The 25,251-nt window shown below is 41.4% G+C and overlaps 1 protein-coding gene across 1 annotated transcript in view; it reads right to left on the bottom strand.

Annotated features, from left to right (window-relative positions):
• Positions 1-25,251, bottom strand: part of LOC143935273 (fer-1-like protein 4) — a 195,606-nt gene that overhangs the window by 38,436 nt on the left and 131,919 nt on the right. Inside the window, exons 28-35 of the mRNA XM_077459016.1 lie at positions 25,053-25,214; positions 22,069-22,237; positions 17,973-18,070; positions 12,841-12,966; positions 10,163-10,205; positions 6,877-6,974; positions 1,421-1,552; positions 1,220-1,330 (exon numbers count right to left, since the gene is read on the bottom strand). Of these exons, the coding sequence (XP_077315142.1) occupies positions 1,220-1,330; positions 1,421-1,552; positions 6,877-6,974; positions 10,163-10,205; positions 12,841-12,966; positions 17,973-18,070; positions 22,069-22,237; positions 25,053-25,214 (939 nt within the window). The remainder of the gene's footprint in view (positions 1-1,219; positions 1,331-1,420; positions 1,553-6,876; positions 6,975-10,162; positions 10,206-12,840; positions 12,967-17,972; positions 18,071-22,068; positions 22,238-25,052; positions 25,215-25,251) is intronic.

The raw sequence follows: 25,251 nt of genomic DNA, 5'->3' as shown, positions 1-25,251 counted from the left end.
ACGTTTGTTGCTCGGACTGGAGGGTGATTGACGGCAGGAGGTACTGGCCTGCGCCCACGACTGGAGCTGGGCGCGTTGGCTGCGCCCCTGGCCCCCTTCCTTCCTTCCCCCCCCCCATCTCATGCTTTCCCCTTCCCTTTCTCTCTCTCTCTCTCTGCTTCTTCTATTTGTGGCAAGCGTCTTGGGTGTAGAGGGTCCTACCGAGAGCCCCATGGCCTACGCTGCTCTGCTTCTACAGAAAATGAGAAATGAGGGACGAGATTCACTGAACCATCCAGCGGGTCAAGAGTCCCCTAGGCAGTAGGATACCTCCCACTACAGCTTGGGTTAGAGCCCATTATAATTATTACGCTTCCTCACTCTGGTGAAACTCAAGGCCCCCAGGTGGGTTTGGGTGACGCTTCAGAGACTAACTGTTCTTTAATTATACTTGTACACCACACATATGTTACGTGGGATTTCTCAGTTCATTGCATACCATGATGCCCTGTGCTTATGTTTCTTATGGATGTTGTATTTCGTGTGTCTTTGACCTTAATATAAATAAAAGATTTGGAAAATTTCCATACCAGGCATTTAGCTTTAAGTACACTTGGGCTGTTAATCTGGAGGCAGAACCTAGATAAAAAGCTATTATAATAATGCTGAGGACCAAAATAGCAATCTTATTTGAAGAATCAGATATAACGCCCAACATTTGTGATTAGCTTCCTTGCATCTGCTTTTAAAGTATACTGTATGTAAAGGACAGCTTTTTTTTTTTGTTTTAGAATAGGGGATGCTCAAGACCCCTGTTACTGTTTTTTTTTTTTTTTTGGCTCCTATTGGGAAGATTTCCCTTAATTTTCTCTAATACAGACAGATCCATAAGTACAAGAAAATCTTTGCAAAGTTAGGTCAAATTGTCTTGTAGTTGTCATTGGAACAAATATTGCCATTTAAAAATCCCCCTATATTCCTGTTCCAATGATAACTCAAAATTTTGGATTTCCCCTCATTTTCAGATGGTAGGTCAAATCATCCCCACATGGGACACTGACAGAAGGTCTAACCCTTCCCCACTCCATCCAAAAAATGAAATAAAATGGCTCTACATACATAAGGTAAACCTGTTGCTTTGTCCTTTATGGTTCACTTTAAGCAAAGGAATTAAAGAGCAGTGTGGTCAATCTTTACCTGAATTATGTGTAAAGTCCACCAGCTAATGCAAGTCACATACCTTGACTATGTAAATGCGGACAAGTACTTTCACTGGCCGGTTTCTTGGGACGCCTCTCATTATTTGGTACTCATCAGTGGCTTGCCCAGATGGGTAGATATAGAAAGAGCCCTACAGAGAGCACAATTATAGGAAGGAAATCAGTGTTGGTTCTCTAATCTGAAGAATGGTACACTGCAGCTCACACATCGCTAAACACACCTTGTATTTTCCCATAAAATTATCATCTTCATTAGCATCCTCATCATCCATCGCCTTGCCCTTGTACAGAGGAAACACATACAGCCAATCTTCAAACCTGTCAAACTCATCTTCCAGTTCTCCTTTGTATACCTGCAAAAAAAGTGTTGCTGTTAATTTAAAGGGGTTGTATACATTTTATTTTTTAGAGACACAAACAAGAGATCAGCATCGTATGAATACTATTATGTGTTAAAATCCAACTACAGGAAATCTACCCTTGCAGTTGGACCACCCCCCAACACTGAAAGGATTAACCGCTCATTAGGTCTAGGGGTGCAGAGATAAGGAGTAATACTTTGTTGCTCCTGTAGGCTTCCTCCATTTTGTGATCTCTCCCGCAAAGCCTCCTATCTAAGGACCTACTGGCCATGGTCACATGCCTGCCTCCTTCATGTATAATGCAGGGTTAATAGCTCTGCATTTCATGTGAAGATGGCACGTGATGGCTCAAAGCACTGAGCACCAAAGTGAGAAGATGACAGCACCAGAGCTTGCTATATTAAATAATATGGCAATAATATGGACCAGCGAGCATTTAAAAAAAAAAGCGAAAGTCACATGCAGAAATATTTAAGAAGAATTGATCTCTGGAAGGTTTGCCAAAAAAAAAGGCAAGTTGAAAGTAGGGATGAGCTAAGGTTCGGGCCAAACTCAGGTCGGCCTAAACCTGCGTGAAACTATCACATAATATCAGGCCACTTGGCCAATCAGCAGTGGATGTGGAATACTCTGTCCTCCAGCAGTGCGTAACAAGAGGACGATTACATCATCAACCTTATCTGGCCACAGTACATAGCTTAGCTAAGAGCAAAAGACCAGTCCCCAGTAGTACAAGTAGTCTGCTTGTAGCTGTTCTTTTTTCACATTACTGTCTCTTACCATACTTTTTTCGCTATGTAAGGAGGCAGCCATATTAATAGAGGCAAAGTTTAGGGTCCTTATGTCAGAGCTGTCAGCAAAGTGAAAGTTAGCAGTGCAGTAGTGACTTCACCAAATTACACTTTAAATCTCCTGAGATTAGCAGTCACAGGCAGCAGTGCCTTAGATCTCTCACTGAAGATATATAATGTAGCTATGAGCATATGAGGCACGGGAGTCCCTAGGTACCCTTGCATTCAGTAAGTACACTGCTATTTTCAGGAGGAATTCAAGACAAAAGGTAGGTTTGTTGGATACTGCTTAGGCACAATTAACGTCTCCAAATGTTTCCAATAATCTAGCAAATCTTCACTTTTAAATTCAAGTCAAAATATGGGCTTGTTTAGTTTAGATGTGATTCTATTATTTACAGTACTAAGAATAAGGAGTCCCATCATTGCACAACTCCCAGGGTTTACTTGAACTCTCCAGGGCCTTTTTATAAAAATAAAAACTTTTAAAGGATTACGGGTTGCCATTGTTGACCACCTTGTTCTAAAAAATATAGTTGTATGGCTATCATGCTAATCTAATAACTTTGGGTCTTTCAATTTGGGACCTGAAGTATTCACATCAGATACCTGAGTATAAGGTACATGTTGTAAATATGGTCAGGTTGCGAGTGGTGTTTGTTAGGTATGAGCTCGGTGTTCGACTCGAACGCATGTTCGACTCAAACATCGGCCGTTCGGCAAATTCAGAACTTTGTGGACCGTTCGCACCAAATTCGTGTGGCATGAACGGCCCACAATGCACTACGCCATCGCAGTGCATTGCTGGCTCATGATTGGCCAAGCATGCACAGTGACCCCGCATGCTTGGCCAATCGCAGGATGCCTATGGCCAATTATATCTCAGGGGTTTAGTACACACCCCACACTATATAAGGCTGCCAGTGCGGTGGCCTTGTGTAGTGTGTTCCGGCGTGCAGGGAAAGAGCTAGATAGGCAGGGACAGTGTGTTCTTTTCTCAGGCATCTTAAAGTTAAAGTGGTGTTGTGTGCCTGCAGCACAGTATACACCTGTATCTATCCTTTATTGCTGTTTTTCTCTAATTAAGGCATCTGCAGGAGTTAGTGGGTGTTGTGTGCCTCCAGCACAATATACACCTGTATCTACCCTTTATTGCTGGTGTTCTCTAATACAGGCATCTGCAGGAGTTAAAGTGGGTGTTGTGTGCCTCCAGCATAGTATACACCTGAAGATACCCCTTTATTGCTGATATTGTCTGTTGCATATCTTGCAGATCAGCCTTTAAAATTTAGTACTTTTGATTTCAAACATTTGAGTCCCATAGACTTTAATAGGGTTCTAAAGTTCGTACGAATTTTAGGTCCGTTCGAAGGTTCTGGTGCGAACCGAACAGGGGGGTGTTCGGCTCATCCCTAGTGGTGGTTAGGGGCAGAAGTGGCCCTCCGGGTGTCTCGTGGGACCAAGGCATTCAGCTGGGCTGCTGGAGCCCTCAAATGGAAACACAAAATTAATTAAAGTCCTTACGATGTAGGTTCTTCCAGTCAGTTATGGGTCTATATTACTTTAAACCAGGGGGATGGTGTAGCAGAAGGTTTTCAAACCACCATCTATACACGTTAACAGACAGCTTAAGTCTGCAAGAGTTGTAGAGCTGATATAGACTGAAATAGGAGACCTCTGGAACAACCCTGTAATTCTGTAGGCACCTAGTGGACTGATGCCTACAGCTAGAGACCTGCTTACATGCTTATTCCTGGTCGGTGACTCAGTAAGTACTGAATCATTAGTACAGAGACAGCCAGAAAACAGAAAAAGCTGCCTTCATATTTCTCCAATGACAAGTGTTATTTAAAGTCAGTTATAGTACCAAGGAAAATTTATTTTCCAGTTTTCCTTTCTCAAAAATAATAGATTACTGTAGATCCAGTGTCCTGAAATTATGTGAAATATACACATAAATAGGAAAAAGTGATAGGTTTATTACAGTTGATTTAACAGTAAAAATAAAACTCTGCTGAAAAGCAGAGAAAATAAATGGCTTCAGCTTTTCCTAACTTGAAATTTGATTTTTATTTTTATTTTTTTAAAAGGGAAAGCATCCTTTTCTTTGCAACAGCTTACAAAAACCTCCGCCAAATATAAAAAAAATGTCAGCTTAAAGCTGAACTAGACCCACCTCTATTTCAGTGATGTGACGTTTATGAGCTCCCTGACCAGTTGATCTTCTTCCAGGTTCGGATTTTTGGCCATCTCCATTGGCCTCACCAGAATGACATAGCTTCGTGCCTGCACAGGACATTTATAATGGCAGATGCCAAAATTGTACACTGAGCTCTGTATATGCAGCTTAGTGTACATTGTAAAGAAGATTGCAAACTGGCAGGTAAGAACCCTTTCTTGCAGTAGAGACATACACTCACCCGGGCACTTTTATTGGGTACACATTGCTAGTACCGGGTTGGCCCCCCTTTTGCCCTCAGAGCTGCCTTAATTCTTCATGGCATAGATTCAACAAGGTGTTGGAAACATTTCTCAGAGATTTTGGTCCATATTGACACGATAGTATCACGCAGTTGCTGCCGATTGGTCAACTGCACATCCATGATGCAAATCTCACTCTCCACCACATCCAAGTTGGATTGAGATCTGGTGACTGTGGAGGCCATTAGAGTACAGTGAACTCTTTGTCATGTTCAAGAAACCAGTGGTAAGATGATTTAAGCTTTGTGACATGGTGCATTATCCTGCTGGAAGGAGCCATCAGAAGATGGGTACACTGTAGTCATAAAGGGATGGACATGGTCACCAACAATACTCAGGAAGGCTGTGGCCTTTAAACGATGCTCAATTGGTACTAAGGGGCCCAAAGTGTGGCAAGAAAAAATCACCCACACCATTACACCACCACCAACCTGAACCGTTGATACAAGGCAGGATGGATCCATGCTTTCATGTTGTTTATGCCAAATTCTGCCCCTACAATCTGAATGTAGCAGCTGAAATTGAGACTCATCAGAGCAGGCAACGGTTTTTCAATCTTCTATTGTCCAATTTTGGTGATCCTGTGCGAATTGTAGCCTCAGTTTCCTGTTCTTAGCTGACAGGAGTGGCACCCGGTGTGTGGTCTTCTGCTGCTGTAGCCTCAGTTTCCTGTTCTTAGCTGACAGGAGTGTCTGTGCTGTAGTGCATCTGCTTCAAGGTTCATTGTGTTGTGCATTTACAGATGGTATTCTGCATACCTTGGTTGTAACAAGTGGTTATTTGAGTTAATGTTGTCTTTCTATCATCTCGAACCAGTCTGCCCATTCTCCTCTGACCTCTGACATCAACAAGGCATTTTTGTCCACGTAAGTGACACTCGCTGGATAATTTCTCTTTTTTAGGACCATTCTTTGTAAACCCTAGAGATGGTTGTGTGTGAAAATCCCAGATCAGCAGTTTTTGAAATACTCAAACCATGCCATGTTCAAAATCACTTAAATACCCTTTCTTCCCCATTCTAAAGCTCAATTTGAACTTCAGAAAGTCACCTTCACCATGTCTAGATGCCTAAGGCCCCTTTCACACATGCGGATGGTATGTCCGTATTTCATCCATCCGTTTGCGGATGAAATACGGGCCATACATTCATCCCTATGGGATAGCGGGTGTCTGCGGATGAGCATCCGCAGACACCCGCTATTGTCCGCCTCCGCAATGGTCCGATTCTGCAGACGGAGGAAAATCCTATTTTTCTGTCCGTCTGCAGAGCGGATCGGATGAACACGGACACACGGTCCGTGCTCGTCCGATCCCCATAGAGGAGAGCGGAGAGCTGACACTGACAGGGGACCGCCCTGTCCGCAGCCGGCTCAGCGGGGACAACGGAGCGATCCCCGCTGAGCGAGCGGATCATCACGGGGCGGATCTTTACTGATCCGCCCCGTGTGAAAGAGGCCTTAATGAATTAAGTTGCTGCCATGTGATTGACTGATTAGCAATCTGTGTTACCAAGTAATTGAACAGGTCTGCTTAATAATGTGGCCGGTGAGTGTGGTATGTCTCTGCAATAAAAAGCCTGTGCGTTTCCACGTTTTGAATTCTTATTTAAACTTTTATTTTAAATACAACCAGTGAACACAAACTCTGCGCCAGTCTATCTCCAGAGACCCGGTTATTCCCCTTTTTGAGTGAAACCATTTTGCAAATATGAAAAACATGCCAAAGACAAATCTTCTCTTCCTATGATAGTCAAATTTTTAGGTTAAGAAGTGAATTCAATTACTACATTGTTTACATGCTTTGGTGATGATGATAAGGTAATTAAAATGCTCATGTAATTGTTTTGACTGTCAGTGGTGGATCATACTTGATGAGACTTTAAACAGTATCTGTAGATTTTTTTCATGTTTTTATAGTTGTTTATAACAGTTACTTTGTTAATGAAATAAAAGCTTTTTAGGTATTTGAGTGTTTTGCAACATCTATAGAAACGAATATTACAGTAATACAATAAACCATATTAGAAGTAAGACACAAACATACCTTTATTGTGGAAATTGGTTTCCTTTTTGCTTTCACAATTTCCACCTCAACATATTCCACCTCCTCTGCAGCATCTAAGGCGTTGATATTGACTCCCTCTGTAATACAAGCACTGGAAGCTATAATACAACAATAAAGTATGGCATTTGTACATATAGTTGGGCATCCATCCACATTTGTAATGTAAACCCCACTGGCATCTGCTTACAGCCTGAAGGCTTGTGGTCTGATACTGAGCTGTACATATCTCATCCTTCTGTTATTTGATTGGGTTACATGTGTATACTGAAATATCTGTGCTACCCCTGAATTCGTGAAATTACAAATAATTGGCAAAAAATTACATAAAAATGACAAAAAAAATTAAAAACAACAAAAAATGGTGCTGTGACCTAAATATTTCCCTCATAGAAATGTGGGTAAAGTGAAAGCGTGCAACCAAAATATTATGTGCAAAAATTGGATATGATGAAACATAAATATGAATGATATTAAAGTCCACACAGTGCTCCAATAGGTGAAACCGTGATGTCAGACACTCAGAAAAATCACTTTGGTGCTTCTGTTCAGAAGATAAAACAAACAGCGCCGTTGCATGGTGATGTCAAGGGTGGAGCACCAGTTCTTGACGTCGCCACGCACCAGCTGGCTGGCTTGAGCCGCGGCTGTTTGAAAGTGGTGTTTTACCGTTCTTTGGATGTCAGTGCCTACGAATTTTCGAATCAATTTTAAAACTGGAGTACTGCTCCATGAAGCCTTTCTTTTTATCATTTGATATGTTCCACTGTTGAAGATTACTGGGAAAGAGTTATTGCCGTAATTGTGAGGAATATAATACCACCAGAGAGCCCGATGTATAGAGAGGATCCCTGCAATGGATGAGCCCTTGGAGGAGTATTCCTAAGCTGAGTGATCCCTGGATGAGTGTCAATACATCGGGCTCTCTGGTGGTATTATATTCCTCACAATTACGGCAATAACTCTTTCCCAGTAATCTTCAACAGTGGAACATATCAAATGATAAAAAGAAAGGCTTCATGGAGCAGTACTCCAGTTTTAAAATTGATTTGAAACTTCGTAGGTACTGACATCCAAAGAACGGTAAAACAGCACTTTCAAACAGCCGCGGCTCAAGCCAGCCAGCTGGTGCGTGATGACGTCAAGAACTGGTGCTCCAACCTTGACGTCACCACGAATCGTTGCTGTTTGTTTTATCTTCTGAACAGAAGCACCAGAGTGATTTTTCTGAGTGTCTGACATCACGGTTTCACCTATTGGAGCACTGTGTGGACTTTAATATCATTCATATTTATGTTTCATCATATCCAATTTTTGCACATAATATTTTGGTTGCACGCTTTCACTTTACCCACATTTAGTGGGATTAGTCTGGATCTTTATGACCATCTGAAAATGTGCCCATTAACCCACCATGTGTTATTCTAAGCAATCACATGATGATAATCAGTCAGCAAATAAAATCTACAGTATATTGGTGATATTCCAGTGTATTTTCCCCAAGCATTGACTGCTTGCTTAGTGTAATCTGTCTCTGGATGATGTGCTTGGTGTGATGATGTTCGCATTACTGTCAGCGTTAGTACTTTTTTTTTCAAGTGGATGCGGCCGGTTAACAATGAAAGTGGGCGCAATATTTAGACAATGTAAGAAAAACAATGAACAGTTTTCTAGTATCGTCTGAGAAAAAACTAACAATGCTGGTCTAGGGATGAAAATTAATAAATGGCCTTTGGTCTAATAAGTAACAATGAAAGAAAAGGGAGCAGGCCTCAATCGGTAGATTGGGAGGTATAATTCAGTTTAAATGGATTGTAGATTGTCAATTGGTAAGAATCCAAGTTGATACCATTGAATATACAGAAAACATATCATTATCTGGCAAAGTTTGGATGAAAGATTCCCAAACATCAACCACACTTTTGGACCTGTAGTTCCTTATGCAAAGAAGCCTCCACCCATTCCATGTGAAAAACATAGGATAACTTTTCTATAAACAGAGAGATAGTGGATCGTTCTAGATAAATCCATTGATGTACAGGGCCCCATGCCACTAGGGGGCCCCATCAGGGTTGACAGCCTCAGTAAAACCAGGGAAAGTATGTAAAAATCTGTCTGTTTGTTTTTTTACATCTGTCTCTGAAATGTCCCTTACCGACATCCTTTTGGTCTAAAAATCCAGAGATTATAGCTGCCCCACCTCTCCACTACCTTCTCAGCCAATAGAAACATGTCTGTGTATACTGTGCTATTGTATACTGTGTGTTTGTGTATACTGTGTGGCCCCATAATGTCTGATTGCCTGGGGGGGCCCCATAATCTCCTATTGCCCGGGGGCCCCATGAGTTGTCAGTCCGCCCCTGTTTACGTAGAAGGCTTTCCCACACCACAAGGGATATGATGAGGAGATTGTTTCTGCCCCTTGAAATTTTAATACCTGGGATGTTGTGTAGAACAAAAAAAGGCAATTTCAGGGGCTAAGGGTAGGTAGTTCACTAGGTATGTGGAAGCAAAATGCACCACTGACTTCCAAAAACATGTAATCCTGAGAATGTGTGGAACATGTCCGCATCTAAATGCTTACATTTTCAGGCAGCAAGAAGAGGAGCTTAGACCCAGAAGTTAGGAGAAACATGGGGATATATAAGAATGATGGAAAAGTCATAGTAAATGTTGGCTTTGATTGAGCTCCAGATACATGTAGTAGTTTTAGGAAGGTGTCAACCGAAATCTGGGGGAAACTCATGCTCCATTTGTTAATACCAGTTGGTAAATGTACTTTAAACATTTGTAAGGAGGCCTGGGCCACTCTCCCTAGGTGCCTGGGCTTTGTGATGCCCTGGCTTGGACACCCTTTATTCTTATATAATTGAGTAGGAAAGAGTCTGGGTGATGTATTTACCAACTTGCAGTTGCTAACCTTCGTCCACCCAGTTCAACAATATTCGTTTTCGTACGATAAAAATGCACACGTTTTATAAATTTTCAAAGACCGGCATTTAAGAGGCAAATGTCATATTAGAAAATAAAATGAAGTTGGGGATTTGGGGAATAATTTTTTATGTATTGATACTGTTGTGCTGGGTATTTAGAGGTGCAATTAAATGTGCTATTCCAGCAAAATAAAGCTTATTAGCAAAGGAGCTGGCACAAGCCCAAAATTAATCTCACATCACCCTTGTGGGTAATTGCTGGAACTGCCAGCTAACAATAAAGATCTACATTCTCCTGCATAATAAAATGACTAAATACTGAAAATAAGTCTTGCCTGCTTCATTTTCTGCTTCTTCATCCTCCTCAGCAACGTTCATCTATAACACAAATAGATAAGAGATAAAGCACCCATAATGGATTCCACAAACTAGTTAAACTAACTCTTTCATTAGCACATGGCCCAGTGATGATGGTGCGTTGCCAGGAACTATGGCCATCTGTTGCCTACCCAAGGATCATCTTGGTAGCTTTGTGCAATATGCAGTACTGTTGGAGCACACATTTCAATGCATAATTACTTTGCAAATAATACCAATTCAAATAAAATAATCCATAGAAATACATTTTTCCAAATATCAGTGTATGAGGGATCACTTGCTTAAGAGAACTGCATAAGAAGATGTGGCAAGGTGGGGGTGAGTGAAATCATGCATTATAGTCTTCCTTTTAGGCACACGTATCAGGTTCCAGATAGGATTATTTCAAATACAACATTTCATTTTATAAGGAGATGAGAAGAATTACAACCGCGTTTAGGTATTTTTGTCATCTATGTCCCATAGGGGAGATTTCCCTCCACTTCTTGTCCTGTAGGCACATTAGGAAGTGAAAGCAACTCTCACCAAAGGGAGGAACATATCTTCTTAGACTGTCACCAAAACAGGTCTCCATTAAAAGATTTTCCTCTAAACCTGTTCTGGTTACAACTCCTAATGTTGAATTTTCTTTTGCCTTCAGTCCCAGTGACAATTTTCACCAGGACAAATACAGAGGGTAATTCGGGGGGAAGACATACACAGCAAAAACAAAACCTGACCACATGTCTATCCCTTTCACACTATCCAACACATAAAAATGGCTTTCAATAAACTTGAATTCATATCTATAAGCAGGGCTGGTGCAATAGAACCTCGGCACCCCAGATGTTTTGGAACTACATTTCCCATGATGCTCAGCTATACTGCAGAGTGCATGAGCATCATTGGAAATGTAGTTCCAAAACATCTGGGGTGCCAAGGTTCACCATCACTGCCCTAGGCGAAACCTCATTTTTCCGCCCCCCCTTGTCTCCACCCCCTTTGACCTGCTCATGTATATCACTACTTTTTAATGAAGCACCCATCAAACGCAGCCTCACCAGCTCCCATCAAACGCAGCCTCACCAGCGCCCATCAAACGCAGCCTCACCAGCGCCCATCAAATGCAACCTATCAGTGCCTATCAAAAAATGTTTGCTTGCTTCCATTTATTTGGGAGTCGGGACACAGACACAGTCCTCTGCTGCTGCTACACCTCTAACACTATGTGCGAACAGAGCGATGACTGCTTCCCGATGCTGAGACTTAGTTGCTTGCTGCAGAGAGAAGAGAGTAGGAACACCAGTGGCCGGGCGCCCTAGGCAGCAGAGCACCCTAGGCGGCTGCCTAGTTTGCCCAGTGGTAGCCCCTGCCCTGTCTATAAGACAGCCTATGATTGTTTGCGATTTGTATATCTTTCACCTAGCACCATCATTTCTTGCTGAGTAATACCCTATACCAGGGGTGTCAAACCTTTTGACCTTCATGGGCCACACTGGAAAAAGAGGAATTGTCTTGGGTCACACAAAAAAATACACTATCAATAAGGATAGCTGATGAGCAGAAAAAGTCGGGCAGATCACAAGTTAACGATCACTGATAAAATAACACACCTATGCAAGTAATAAAACGAAATTTTATGTAATATTTTTTATTATAAAAGTAAAAGAGGGCAACATAAAACTAGTGCAATATTTGACACTGTTTTTGATAAAAGAATGCATCAGTATCAGTTTTAATGGACGTGGTAGAAATTCTCAATGAATTCTCAAGATGCTCATCAGATATTTTCATCTAATTTTGCCCTTCATTCTTGAAAATAGCCTGCATTCTTCTGTTGTGTGTTTTGGCCAGGAAGTAAAGGAAATTACCCTTAAAGAAGAGCTCCATCTTTTGACAGACTTTTCATAGTTAGTTTGGGCTAGCTGTGACATCAGCCCACCTCTCTGACTTAGCCAATCAGCGGTAGCTTTGTATTCATCGATGGAATACATAGCTTTCTCTGAATGGCTGAACGCCTCTGTGTTAGGCTCTGCTGTGTTCCACATATGAGACTGGAAGTCTCGGCTTGAACCTGGAATACAGTATGCTGTATGTAAGGGAGCACAGACAGCTAAAAAGAGTTGATGTGGTTTTAATGTTTTCCTACTCAATCCAATGCTAACAAAAAACTGTTTTGGATTTAAATAAACTTTAAGCATGGAACATTTGCACAGAGACCTGCGGTACTCTCCCTAGGTTCTGGGGCTTTGTGATGCCCAAGAATTTTCTGTTATCCTTCCCCTCCTGAGAAGGGAAGGTGTTTCGTTGTATAGCAGGAGATTTTAATGCAGCTGAGGTTTTTGTTTCTTTACTGTACCCGAATGAAATACCAAAAAAAATACCAATCAAAAAGATTTCAGTATACATGTCAACTGGAGGTGACAGGAAATTTCCAAAAGCTATGCCTGTTCCAGGGATCTCCTCTCACTTCCTTCTGTGTATCCAGGACAGGAAGTGAAAGGAAACTTTCCAAGCAAGGACACAGACAGCTACAAAATTACAAACTGGGGTTGTAATCATTCCCTACTACCATTACCCTAGGCTCACATCATAAATTTAAGTTCAAATGAATGTTTTTTGTTCTATCATCTATGGACAGTCAATGCACACTTACTTGGTCTGATTCTTCTCTTAGAGATTCATAGTATTTTGACCACCAGTCAAGCTCTTCTGGTTCCGGTCTTTCTTCTTCTAGCTCCTCCTCCTTAATTATTGCTTTACCCAAATTCTTCAACGGGTCCTACAAAACACATTATACAATGTGAACTTCAAACAATTTAGTGCAACATCCAACACATCACATTCTGTCTGGCGGTCTGTGATCAACCCTATTGCACGGTGAAGTTTCAAACACCACCAAAATAGCTTAAGTATCCCAGAGAAGGGTTTCCAAATCTGCACACAGCTTTTTGTCTAGGTGCAGGACCAAGTCCCCGGCAGTGGCTGCGACCAATGGAAAGTCTGCCCTCTGGATTCACATTCCAGCTGCTGGTACAGTCAATCACAGTACTCCTTCAGCCTCCTGCCCTCCTAAAAAGGCTGCCACCTCTTCTATACTGAGGACACTTTCTCTAGCTCTGTCCACAAATCACAGGGAGGGAGTAACAGGCTGTTAAATGGAAGAACTTTCTGCAGGGCTGCTATAAGGGGCCACGAGCCAAGATAAATTTGGTGAGGTCTCTCAATGGCAGATTATAATAGCTGCTTGAGATGCAGACTTTGGGACATAAAATGGGGAGGGGCGGTCTGGTCTGTTCATCATAGTAAGTCAATTTCAGCTTTTCCAACCTTTAGACATTTTTTCAGGTCATCAGCAATGGCAGACATTGTATTCCACTCCATAAAAGTTTCCATTTACCAAATGATCTTATACAGTGCGTTTGCAGGCTACCTGTACCTGAAAGCATTGTTTGCATATTACCGTATTTTTCGGACTATAAGGCGCACGTAAAAGCCTAAATTTTCTCACAAAATCGACCGTGCGCCTTATAATCCGGTGCGCCTTATATATGACCTGTTGACATGATGGCAAGCACCGAATTCATTTTCTTCACTTGGGCTTTAACAGTATCTGTCAGATGGGCGCGCATGGAGTCACAGATCAATAGGGATGGAGATTCGTGGAAAAAGCCACCCGGTCTCTTACCGTAAACTGACGTACCGTAAACCTCTCTCAGGTTGTTCTACTGCGTGACTGATAGCGATGAGTTTGAAATCCGCTTCGTAAGCATGTCTCTTAACAGGAGCCATTTTTGGGGCAGCGGGTATACCGTAGAAAATGAACGAATGAATGCGCACACCTCCTGACTAAGATGGCCGTAATGCTCACGAAGCTGCACTGCTTGGATTGGGCATTACGGCCATCTTAGTCAGGAGGTGTGCGCATTCATTCGTTCATTTTCTACGGTATACCCGCTGCCCCAAAAATGGCTCCTGTTAAGAGACATGCTTACGAAGCGGATTTCAAACTGAAGGCTATCAGTCATGCAGTAGAGCATGGAAATAGAGTAGCTGCGAGAGAATTCAACATTAATGAATCAATGGTACGAAAGTGGAGGAAGCAAGAAGATGCCCTGCGCCAGGTAAAGAAGACCAAACTGAGTTTCCGAGGAAACAAAGCAAGATGGCCACGGTTGGAGGACAAAATTGAACAGTGGGTTATTGAACAGAGAACCGCAGGTAGAAGCGTCTCTACTGTCTCTATTCGACTCAAAGCAACAGCGATCGCACGCGACATGGAGATCAACGACTTTCGAGGAGGTCCCTCTTGGTGCTTCCGTTTCATGAAAAGGCGGAATCTCTCTATCCGCACAAGAACCACTATGTCACAGCAACTGCCAAAGGATTACGAAGAAAAGCTGGCCATTTTCCATACCTACTGCAAGAACAAGATCAATGAACAGAAAATCCGACCAGAGCACATCACCAACATGGACGAGGTCCCCCTTACCTTTGATATCCCTGTAAACCGTACTGTCGAGAGAACAGGGACCAGTACGGTATCTATACGCACTACAGGAAACGAAAAGTCATCCTTCACTGTAGTTCTCGGTTGCCAGGCTAATGGCCAGAAACTACCACCCATGGTAATTTTCAAGAGGAAGACTCTGCCAAAAGAAAAGTTTCCGGTTGGCATCATCATCAAGGCTAACCCGAAGGGCTGGATGGACGAGGAGAAGATGAGTGAGTGGCTGAGAGAGGTTTACGTCAAGAGACCGGGTGGCTTTTTCCACGAATCTCCATCCCTATTGGTCTGTGACTCCATGCGCGCCCATCTGACAGATACTGTCAAAGCCCAAGTGAAGAAAACTAATTCGGTGCTTGCCATCATTCCGGGTGGATTAACCAAAGAACTGCAGCCACTAGATATAGGTGTCAACAGGTCGTTTAAAGTTAAACTGCGAGCTGCGTGGGAGCATTGGATGACAGAAGGCGAACACACATTCACCAACACAGGGAGGCAACGCCGGGCGAGTTACGCCACTATCTGCCAGTGGATCGTGGATGCCTGGGCGAAGGTATCAGTCACCAGTGTAATCCGAGCTTTCAAGAAGTCCGGAATTATCACTGAACAGCTAAGTACCAGTACCGATGACAGCAACGAGCCTGACTCGGATACTGATGAGAATGATGAGAGGGATACGGGCGTGCTTGATGCCGAAATCGCCCAATTGTTAAACTCAGACACTGAAGATAAAGAATTTGATGGATTTGCGGGAGAAGAATAAAGTGAAAAAGTGAGTGTCTGGTTTTGTACGGTATTCACCGGTAACTGAACAGTGTTAAGAGTTATTGAAGAATAAAGTGAAAAAGTGAGTGTCTGGTTTTGTATTTAATTGAACAGTGTTAAGAGTTATTGTTATAGACCATTTTATGGTTATTGCTAAAGAGTTGAATAAAATTTGACTTACAGTACCGCATCCGAGTTGTGTTTCATTAAATGCGCCTTATAATCCAGTGCGCCTTATAGTCCGATGCGCCTTATATATGGAAATATCCATTATATTAGCCGGTCGTTGCTAGTGCGCCTTATAATCCGGTGCGCCTTATCGTCCGAAAAATACGGTACCTATTTTACCATTGTTTGAGTCATTTGTAAAGAGTATACAGTAAACATGCACACATACAGTAACCCTTATAATAAAAAGAAAACTGCGCTATTACCTAAGCGGCAACTCAAAATGTTATACAACACCAAACAGAAATAGAAAAGGGGGAGCTGCGCTAAATTGATTGATCTATAAGGTAATATTCCATACACTCACAATGTAAATGGATAATATACCACAACAGGTGAGATTGTGATTAAATAAAAAAATTAAATGAAAAAATTCCCTTAATAAGGTTATACTACCAATGTACCAATGGAAAACCTTCAGTGAAAAAGGACAGCAATATCTAAAAAATATAATAACAATATAAATGAAATAAATATTGACACCTAAATTTTAGTGACAGTGAAAAAATATTAGACTATGTCAACCATATATCAAAAATTGAATCCAAGAATGATACAAATATAGTCCGTGCATTGTGACTGGTGACTCTTCTATGGTGACAAAAAATGAGACACCTCAAGAAAACGTGAAAGATAAGAAATGTCTCCACCATAGCAAACACTGCCGCTTACCAGATCGCGGTGGTCCCTTATTACAGGGGACTACACTGAGCAGATGCTATTACCCCAGCCCGGGATCTCTGTGGCATACACTGAACTCCTCAGCAGTGATGGTCCTCACATTTCAGGTTAGGCACGGTAATTGAATCCCTCATTGTCTGCCATTGGAGATGAAGGTAGGTCACTGCTTATCTCCCAAGGTGTAAATCTTTTGTTGCTGTGTTGGGTAATGTCAGTGTGCAAAATAAATTGGAATGGGAGTGACTTTTGTTCACCTGCCCTCTGCCTATCTATTATAATGCATGTGTTTTCACTGCGGAGGCTTTCAAAATTTAGAGTTAGGACTACAGAAAATACTGGGGTGCCCTAAAGGGGCTCTGTAGCTTACACATGTATTTATAAATGTGTGAAAACTAAACCCCTGTTTTTAACATATACGATTTGGTTGGTTGCAGGCTGATCGGTGAGTTGAGCTGGGAATCTCTTTGGTTACGCTTTGCAAGTATACCCACTCCCATAGGCTCAGTGAACATTAGTGGAATTCCTGACATTAAATACATTTTTTGGTAAACTGTACAATGATGAATCAATATGTGTATTCACTGAATGTAGAAGTTGCTGTTTAACTGAATAAAATAGTATGATTGAGATACAAACCAGGAGCCCATTTTTTATTGTTATCTAGTTGTCTCTATCTTATTTCCACTGTCTTGAAAGCATGAGATGTCCCAGAAGAGAAGTTTGGGGAAAAAACATAGTCACCAAGGTGAATGCTGTATCAAGCCGATGCTGCATCTGTTCCCCGCCTCCTCTAAGACCAAGAACTGAGCGATCAAAGACTACTGATTGCTTACTTCTTGGTCTTTAGTGAGCAGAGAGCTCTGCTCTGTGCTCTGCTCCTCCAGCGCCCACTGGAGTGATGGATTATGGTGGCCTGAGCTAGCTGCCACTCAGGCATCTGGGTGGATCCTGACATTAAAGTCAGGATCCCTCCAGAGTCTGGACCAGCTCAGTGACATTAGTCAACAGTGGACTTTAGGCTACTGTCGGTTGAAAACTGGTCACAGGAGTGCAGAACTAACAAGAGCTTTGGCCCTACTTCTTCTTTAAAGCTGTAAAAAACCCAAAATTCATTACAGGCTGTGCTTTTTCTATTAATTGATTGACCACACACTCCAAGGAACAGGGGGAAGCAGGTCTATGGATGGTCTTCTGTGCCCTGTGTCTCCTGCCATCACTCAATTTCAGTTCTGTAGCCTTGTCAATGTCTTTGACGTCGTATGCCTGTGTTCCTGTGGTTCCCATGGTTCTATCCACTGATTCCCATGTTACCACAGGACTCAGCATTGATGTAGGTGTCAGAGGTTTGAACCACTTCAGGAAGCGAGGAGATAAGAGACAGGGACCACCAGAAAGGTGAGCATAATACTCTTCTCTTGCAGGGACCTTTTCATATGTATATTTATTTTACCTGACAGGACTGCTTTAAGTACCATCATAATCAATCAATAATAATATCAATCAATAATCATCAATAATGATATCAATAAATCTAAAGGTAGAATAAAAAACACTTTAAACGGGCCTTCCACACTAGTTTTCCTGCTTGCATTGCCATTCCCACACACCTTCACCAGGTTGAGAGGGTTGAATCTTCCATCTTTGTCATCTTGATCTATATTTATAATGGCTGGCATGGAAGGCATCTGAGTAAAGATTTTTTTCTCTGTAAACAAAGAACAATTTCTTTAACGTTCATGTAAGTACATGTTTTGGTGCAAGCTAAATAATTACACAAGCAGCAATGCTCACAAGAGAACAACCAATTTTTGAGCTATTGCATTGAAATCATTGCTTGACTGAGTTCACTGATATCTACTTTTCTCAAATGCATGCACATTACCACACGTGTTATACCTGTAAAAATGCTGCAAGTGCACAAAAAAATACCTATGGATATGCCAGAAATCCAGAGTCTCCTAACTGCTTGGCCAGACTGCCTCTGCTGCATTGAAATCCCAAGCCGTGTTGTCAGCCCTGTCTTCTGGACTACAGAATTTTGCCAATTCCCCACCCCTCTCTATCCTTCTGCACATGCATAGGTTGATTTCTTTCCAAGAAAAACAATGCTGCTGCCTTGACTGCCAAGAGACTGCTCACAACACTGTGCATATGGAAAGAGCTCTTGAGAGATATAGTTTCAGAGGCATTCCTGGGTTTATAGGAATCCTGGTAGAGATGTTACATGGAATAATAAAAGCAGTTTCCTGCTATAGGAACAAGGTAAACAATCAAACGTTATGCTAGGACATGCTCTAGAGTGGAGCATGGTGGTCCTAAGCCTGGTACATACTACAGTTTTTTGTAAAAAAAAAAAAAAAGAAGTCAGATGGAGATGGCAGCGTCTCCGGTGTCCCCTCCAGCACAGTGGGCCCCATCTAGGTGACGAGGTGTGGGCAGCGACTCCGTTGTCCCCTCCAGCATGGCGGGTGGGCCCCATCTAGATGGTGGGTGGCGAGGTGTGAGCAGCGGCTCCGATGTCCGCTTCTCCAGCGGCTTCCGCTGTGCGTCTCTACTCTCTTCCTCCTAATCGCTAGGCATCCAATAGGAACGCCTGATGTTTTGGCCAATCGGGAAATACGTCTCGCGGGGAGCAGATTTAGTATGAAAATAGCAAATATTCATTCTCTACCTTACACAACTGGGTGGGCTTTTTTCTATTTGAAATCTATCTCTCACAGGTAAATCATATCAAATAGAAAAGTTCATATCATGTAACACCAAGAATGTAGTGCACTTACTGCAATGTGGCTGTGGAAAACAGTATGTGGGGAGGACTAAGAGAGCTTTACATGTAAGGCCCATTTCACACGGGACGAATCCGTGATGATCCGCCCTGTGAACATCCGCTTGCTCAGCGGGGATCGCTCCATTGATCCCTGCTGAGCTGGCGGATAACAGGGCAGTCACTGCACAATGTGCAGGGACTGCCCTGTCAGCTCTCCGCTCTCCTCTACGGGGGATCGGATGAACACAGTCTGTCTGTCCGTGTTCATCCGATCCACTCTGCAGATGGATAGAAAAATAGGATTTTCCTCCGTCTGCAGAATCGGAGACGAATGATATCAGGTGTCAGTGGATGTTCATATTTATTTCCATTTATTTATTTATTTGAAATTAGAACTATATTTTTTATTCACTTTACAAAGGTTGCGTTAATGATCCCATTAAAGTGGTTGTAAACCCTTACAGACCACTTTTACCTACAGGTAAGCCTAGATTAAGGCTTACCTGTAGGTGCAAGAAATATCTCCTAAACCTACGTGGTTTAGGAGATATTTGCAAAATACAGACACCGCTGTCTACGGCGCATGCGCGCACTGAGTATGCCACTGCTAATGGCGATCACACAGTTAGTGGCGGCTCCCGCGTGCATGCAGTGACGTCATTGCGGCTCGGCCAGTCACAGTGCCAGAGCCGCGATACCCGGAAGTCACTCCGGGATAGATGGCGGCGTCAGAGGAGGAGAACGAGGTCGCTTCAGGGGCTTCCATCTCAGGTAAGTTATTCATAATGAGCTAGTATGCTATGCATACTAGCTCATTATGCCTTTGTCTTGCAGGGTGTATTTTTTTTTTTTGTTTGGCTTTGCTTCCCCTTTAACTGCTTTATAGACAAATATATTGTAAATTATATACTGGAAGTTATACAAACTGCAGTTGGCTCTTAAAAATAAAAACACAAATTCAGCCTTGAAAAAAACTAAAATTAAACCAGAGTTGCTGAAGAAAAAAAATGCATTAAAAGGGAGGTGTTAAAAAACAAAACATTTTTTTTTAAAAGGTTTATTTTACACCAAAGGGGTCATTGGCTATTTTCAGAAATGTACAGGCTTAATTTAAATTTGTAGAAACTTTTACGTGGCAAGTCTCTAGCAAGTGCAAAGTTGCAGTGGTGAGTCTACAGGAGGTGCTCAACATTGAACCAGAACATGCAACAGACATGCAGAATGTTTGCAAAGAAAGTTGATCTGGAGTCATGCAATGTGGACTTGCTGCAATTGTGCAACAAACTTGTGAAGCCTGGCAAGTCTAGCAATAGCTTAGCAAGTCATTTTCAAACTTGCAGCTAGTGGAGTCTGCGCCTCAATGGGTTATGGTAGTGGTCATAATGTTATGGCTGATCAGGGTATAACTCGGGCAGATTCAGTTCCCAACTGTAGAAAAGCTCCAATAATTAAAACAAATCCTGTTTAAAGGGTGAGAACTCAAGGGAAGCTTGTTCCAACATTTAGAACACAGATTCTCAACCAGGGTTCTGTGGAACCCTAGGGTTCCTCCAGAGGTTGCTTGGGATTCCTTCAGCATTGGGCAATTTCTACCTCTAAGCCCCTGTACACACGGTTGGAGATTTCGACAACCAAATCCGTTGGATTTTGTCCGGCGGATCTTGTCCGAAACTGTTGCATACACACGGTCGGACTAAGTTGTCGAAAAATCCGATCATTCAGAACGTGATGACGTAATTTCGTTATGATGGGACTACGTTCAGGCTAGTAGCCAATAGCTTTGATGTAGGAATTTGATCTGAGCATGCAAGGCACTTTGTCCGATCAAAATTCTCTACACATGATCGGAGTATGTCCGATCGAACTAGTTGGTCGGAAAATATTTCCAACAAGTTGGAAAATTGGGTCCGACGGATATTCCGACGGAATCAGTCCGATGCATACCACACACAGTCGGATTATCCGACAACGCGGTCCGATAGGACACATTCCGACGGATTCTCCGACCGTGTGTACAAGGCTTTAGATAAGTTCCCACTGACACCATTGATCTTTTTAGCTATCTGTGAGGAGATAATTCTTTCCAGTGACCACAAGTGTGAGGACCATTTCTCTCACTGACCATCACACTAATGTATTATGAGTTGTAGAATGATTTCTAATTTTTAGCAGGGGTTCCTTGAGACCGGAGAACTATTTCAAAGGTTCATCTGTGTAAATGGTTGAGAGAGGCTGATTTAGAACAATAACTGTATTCTGTATATCTGGCAATGTTTATAAAAATAAAGCATTATTGCAAATTTCACATACAGAGGATCTTCCAGGATCTTTGCATGTTTGCAATTATACATTTTGATATGTACCAATATATAAAGCAAAAGTATTATTTTTGTGTTACGTTTATCATTAAAAAGCTATCCTTGAGCTTCAGTCCAGTGACTTTGCCTAGGCTGAAATTATGTCATCCGTCTGCTGCAGGCAGCAAGAAGCATTTCCTCCTCTCCTCCTCTTTTGGACTGAAACATTGTAACTTTGCAGTGAGCTGCAAGGTGAGGGGGCTTCAACAGGGGCTGACCATATCAGACATTTGTAGAGACAGCCAAGAACTGCATAGATACCAGGATTTACATAATTGTGTCATTTCTGAGCTAGTGTGTTAAGCCGGCCATACATGGAGCAAATTTCTATCCTGCAACCTCGGGTTGCAGGAAAGAAATTTGCTAGATTCCCCCATCAACACGGACAGTGTTGATGCAGGAATCCCTCCTGCCAGGTCATTGTCTTCTCCCGGTGAGATATTGTCATTTGCAGTATGGATACATACTTGATTTTTTTTAAACAAAAGTTTAGTGTTAATTTTAATGTTGTTCTCTATAAACTGGATTACTGCTTTAATTCCATTTAGAGAACCACCCCCACAGTACATTGTTACTCACGTTTAGGTTTATTGTCATTCTCTTCAATGCTTTCTTCCAGTTCTTTTGGAGCAAACTTCATGAGATTAGACACAACTGCAGACCCAACCAAGACAGAGTGGCCGAATGAACGCTTCTCAACTACGAAAATACTCAGTGGTGGATGGAGGTACGCTTGCTCTGGAAGCTCCTGCAATAACATGAATATCATCACATCTATCTGTAGCATTTTTATGCTTGTACAATAACAGTTACAGCAGATTATATATTATAATCCCATCAAAAATATAACATTAGTAAATAGTATTACATTTAACTTAAAGTGTCTGTAAACCATAAAAGTGAACTTATCTTAATAGGGGAAGACGATACCATGCTAGTATGCCCACATCTCACTAATTGGTATAACATAATCTGTTGTACCAAAGGGACTGTAATGCCACGTACGCACGACCGGACCTTCTGGCAGACTAGGTCCAATGGAATCAGTCTGTCAGTCAATCCGATCGTGTGTGGGCTAATCCGATTGTTTTTCATTTTAAAAATCCAACCAACCTAGAAATAGAACATGTTTCAAATCTACCCGACGGACTCAATTCCTATAGGGAAAACCGTTCGTCTGTATGCTGGTCCGACGGACCAAATATGACGCAAGGGAAGCTATTGGCTACTGGCTATTGAACTTCCTTTTTTAGTCCCGTCTTACGTCATCACGTTCAAAACAAATGGACTTTCGAATGGACTTAGTGCGTTCAAGTGTGGCCAAGTCCATTTGATCGGAATTCCATTGGAACTCCGATGAAAAGTCAGTTGGGAAGACCTTCGGACCTAGTCTGCCGGAAAGTCCGGTTGTGTGTACGCGGCATAAAAGGGCATACATGTAGTGATTAAAACCAACAAAACAGAAAAATATCACATAAAATTCCAAATTTACTATACAAAAGTTAAAAAAAGACATAGTAGTAACCACACCCATGTGTTGCAGCCAGTTAAAGTTTGCATCTATAATAATACAGAGAATATTTATATTTTTACAAAACTGGAAGCTTGATGCATTTCAAAAACACAATTTCTTCTTCAGAGTTCATGTGAGCACCTATGATGTCCAGAAAAGGGTCAGTATATAAATATGTCTTGTGCAATAAGAGTTCCAGCAACATGGTAGAACTATTGGTAGCAGAAGCATAGCATGGATCATAGGCATATGCATTTTGCCCCAGCAACTATCACCCCACATCAATAGAATATGCACATGCAAAAAGTAGTTATACCAACTGGCACCTACATGATCATCCAGCAATGGTGAAGCATACTGGTTATGAGTGAGATTTACAGGAGTAGTTTTTACATAGTTTTGAACAAAGAACAATATAACAGTGCAAAAAATACACTATATGCAACTCCAGCCAGTAGAAAAAAAATAATGGGATTAAAATTGATAGAAATAAATCAAAATAGCCATGAAAATTAATCAAAATGTTCATAAAAAGTACATGTAATGTCCATCCATAAGGACTGCAGCAACAAGTATCAAAGGACCTGAGGTTCTCATACTTATACTTATGTGAAACCCAGCAGGAGCCACAGTATCCACTTGAAGAGCTGACAGAGAGGAACAAGAGGGTTCTGACAGCTCTTCAAGAAGATACCGCGTCTCCTGCTGGGTTTCACATAAGTATGGCTTCAGAGGGACTCAGGTGCTTTGGTACTTGCTGCTGCAGTCCTTATGGATAGACATTGCATTTATTGCCATTCTGAATAATTTTTATCGCCATTTTGATTCATTTCTATTATTTTTATCCTTTCCTTTATGTCCATTTGTTTTTACTACTGGCTGGAGTTGCATAAAGTGTGTTTTTTGCGCTTGTAAAATATTGTTATTTATGGTATTATTATCAATATTCAATAACTCATATTGATGAAAGAAGTTCCAAGAATGTCCATTCAGTTGTGTAAAAACTCAAAAATTGATTTAATAATAAAATAGTAAAATATTACAAGAACAATATCAAAATGTAGAATGTAAAAATATAAATCAATAATGTAGTTATAGTCTTGAAATTAAGATTGTATATATAATCAGATGTGTGTCTTTGTATGTGTGTAGCTATGGCAGCTTCCTTGAGTGTGTCTGAAGCAAATCTGCCCAACTGTGCTTCTGTTCCTAGCTTTTACTCCTAAAATCGGACCCCCCACTTTATCTTTAAAAGGGCTGGTTTAAAGTTCCTTTGAGTCTTAGTGTCCTACAAACTCTTATAATGAAAGCTAGCTTCCCCTCCCCTCTCATGCAAGGGTGGGGGTTTTTCAGTCTCTATACATTAACATTCCTGAGGAGTGGGTAAGAACTATGTTTGAAACCATTTAACTTGTACATAATAATTGAATCTATCATCTAAATCAAATAATGTTACATAAATCATTATGTACATTTTATTAATTGAAAACCCAATGGTCTTATTAATATCCTAATCAAGAAATATTACTGTATAAAGAACACACACATATATATATATATATATATATATATATATATGCACAAACTTTATGTATCTTCAACCAGAGTGTAACCTTATCTATTTACGATGGGAGGATGGTAAGAACCCAGCTCAAGCTTAATTACTACCATATGTTAGCTCTTCATAAGAATGCTTATGGAATTACAACGCAAAGTGTATATTTTCACATAAGTATAAAGTCTATATATTTCACTTTTTTACATATCTAGAAAATATAAATATATACAAGTCAACCATTCTATAAAGACCCAATCCATTCATTCATTTGTTAATATTTGTTAATTGATAAATATTAGATATTTGATTAAATAAACTTTCTAACAGCGCTATTACATTGTTCTTTGTTCATTGTATTTGCACTGAGTTCCACTGGTTAATTATACAGCTGCCTTAACCCCATGTTAGCACTGATTACAGTGAGCCCAGAACTAAATTTACCTAACCTAGCACCTATCTAGGAGGGTGTTATACATATCTATGAGGACTCACCACATCAATGCATTTAACCAGTTCAGTGAAATTGGGAAATTCCTTGTAGGTTAAAATGACTTCAGATTCCACCTTTTTCCCGGCACATTCAATGCGCACTTGAGGTTGTGTAACTTCAAACAAGTTGATCCTCTTGAGATCTCGCAGCCCCCAGAAAAGTACCTGTAAAGTAAATAAAATCTCAAGCTTTGTAGCTTTA

The sequence above is a fragment of the Lithobates pipiens genome, unplaced genomic scaffold (genome assembly GCF_037356315.1).
Source record: "Lithobates pipiens isolate NorthernLeopardFrog02 unplaced genomic scaffold, aLitPip1_a1.2 Scaffold_28, whole genome shotgun sequence".
In the NCBI taxonomy this organism is placed as follows: Eukaryota; Metazoa; Chordata; class Amphibia; order Anura; family Ranidae; genus Lithobates; species Lithobates pipiens.
The sequence above is the reverse complement of the archived record's forward strand: the minus strand, read 5'-3'. Positions and strand labels throughout refer to the sequence as shown.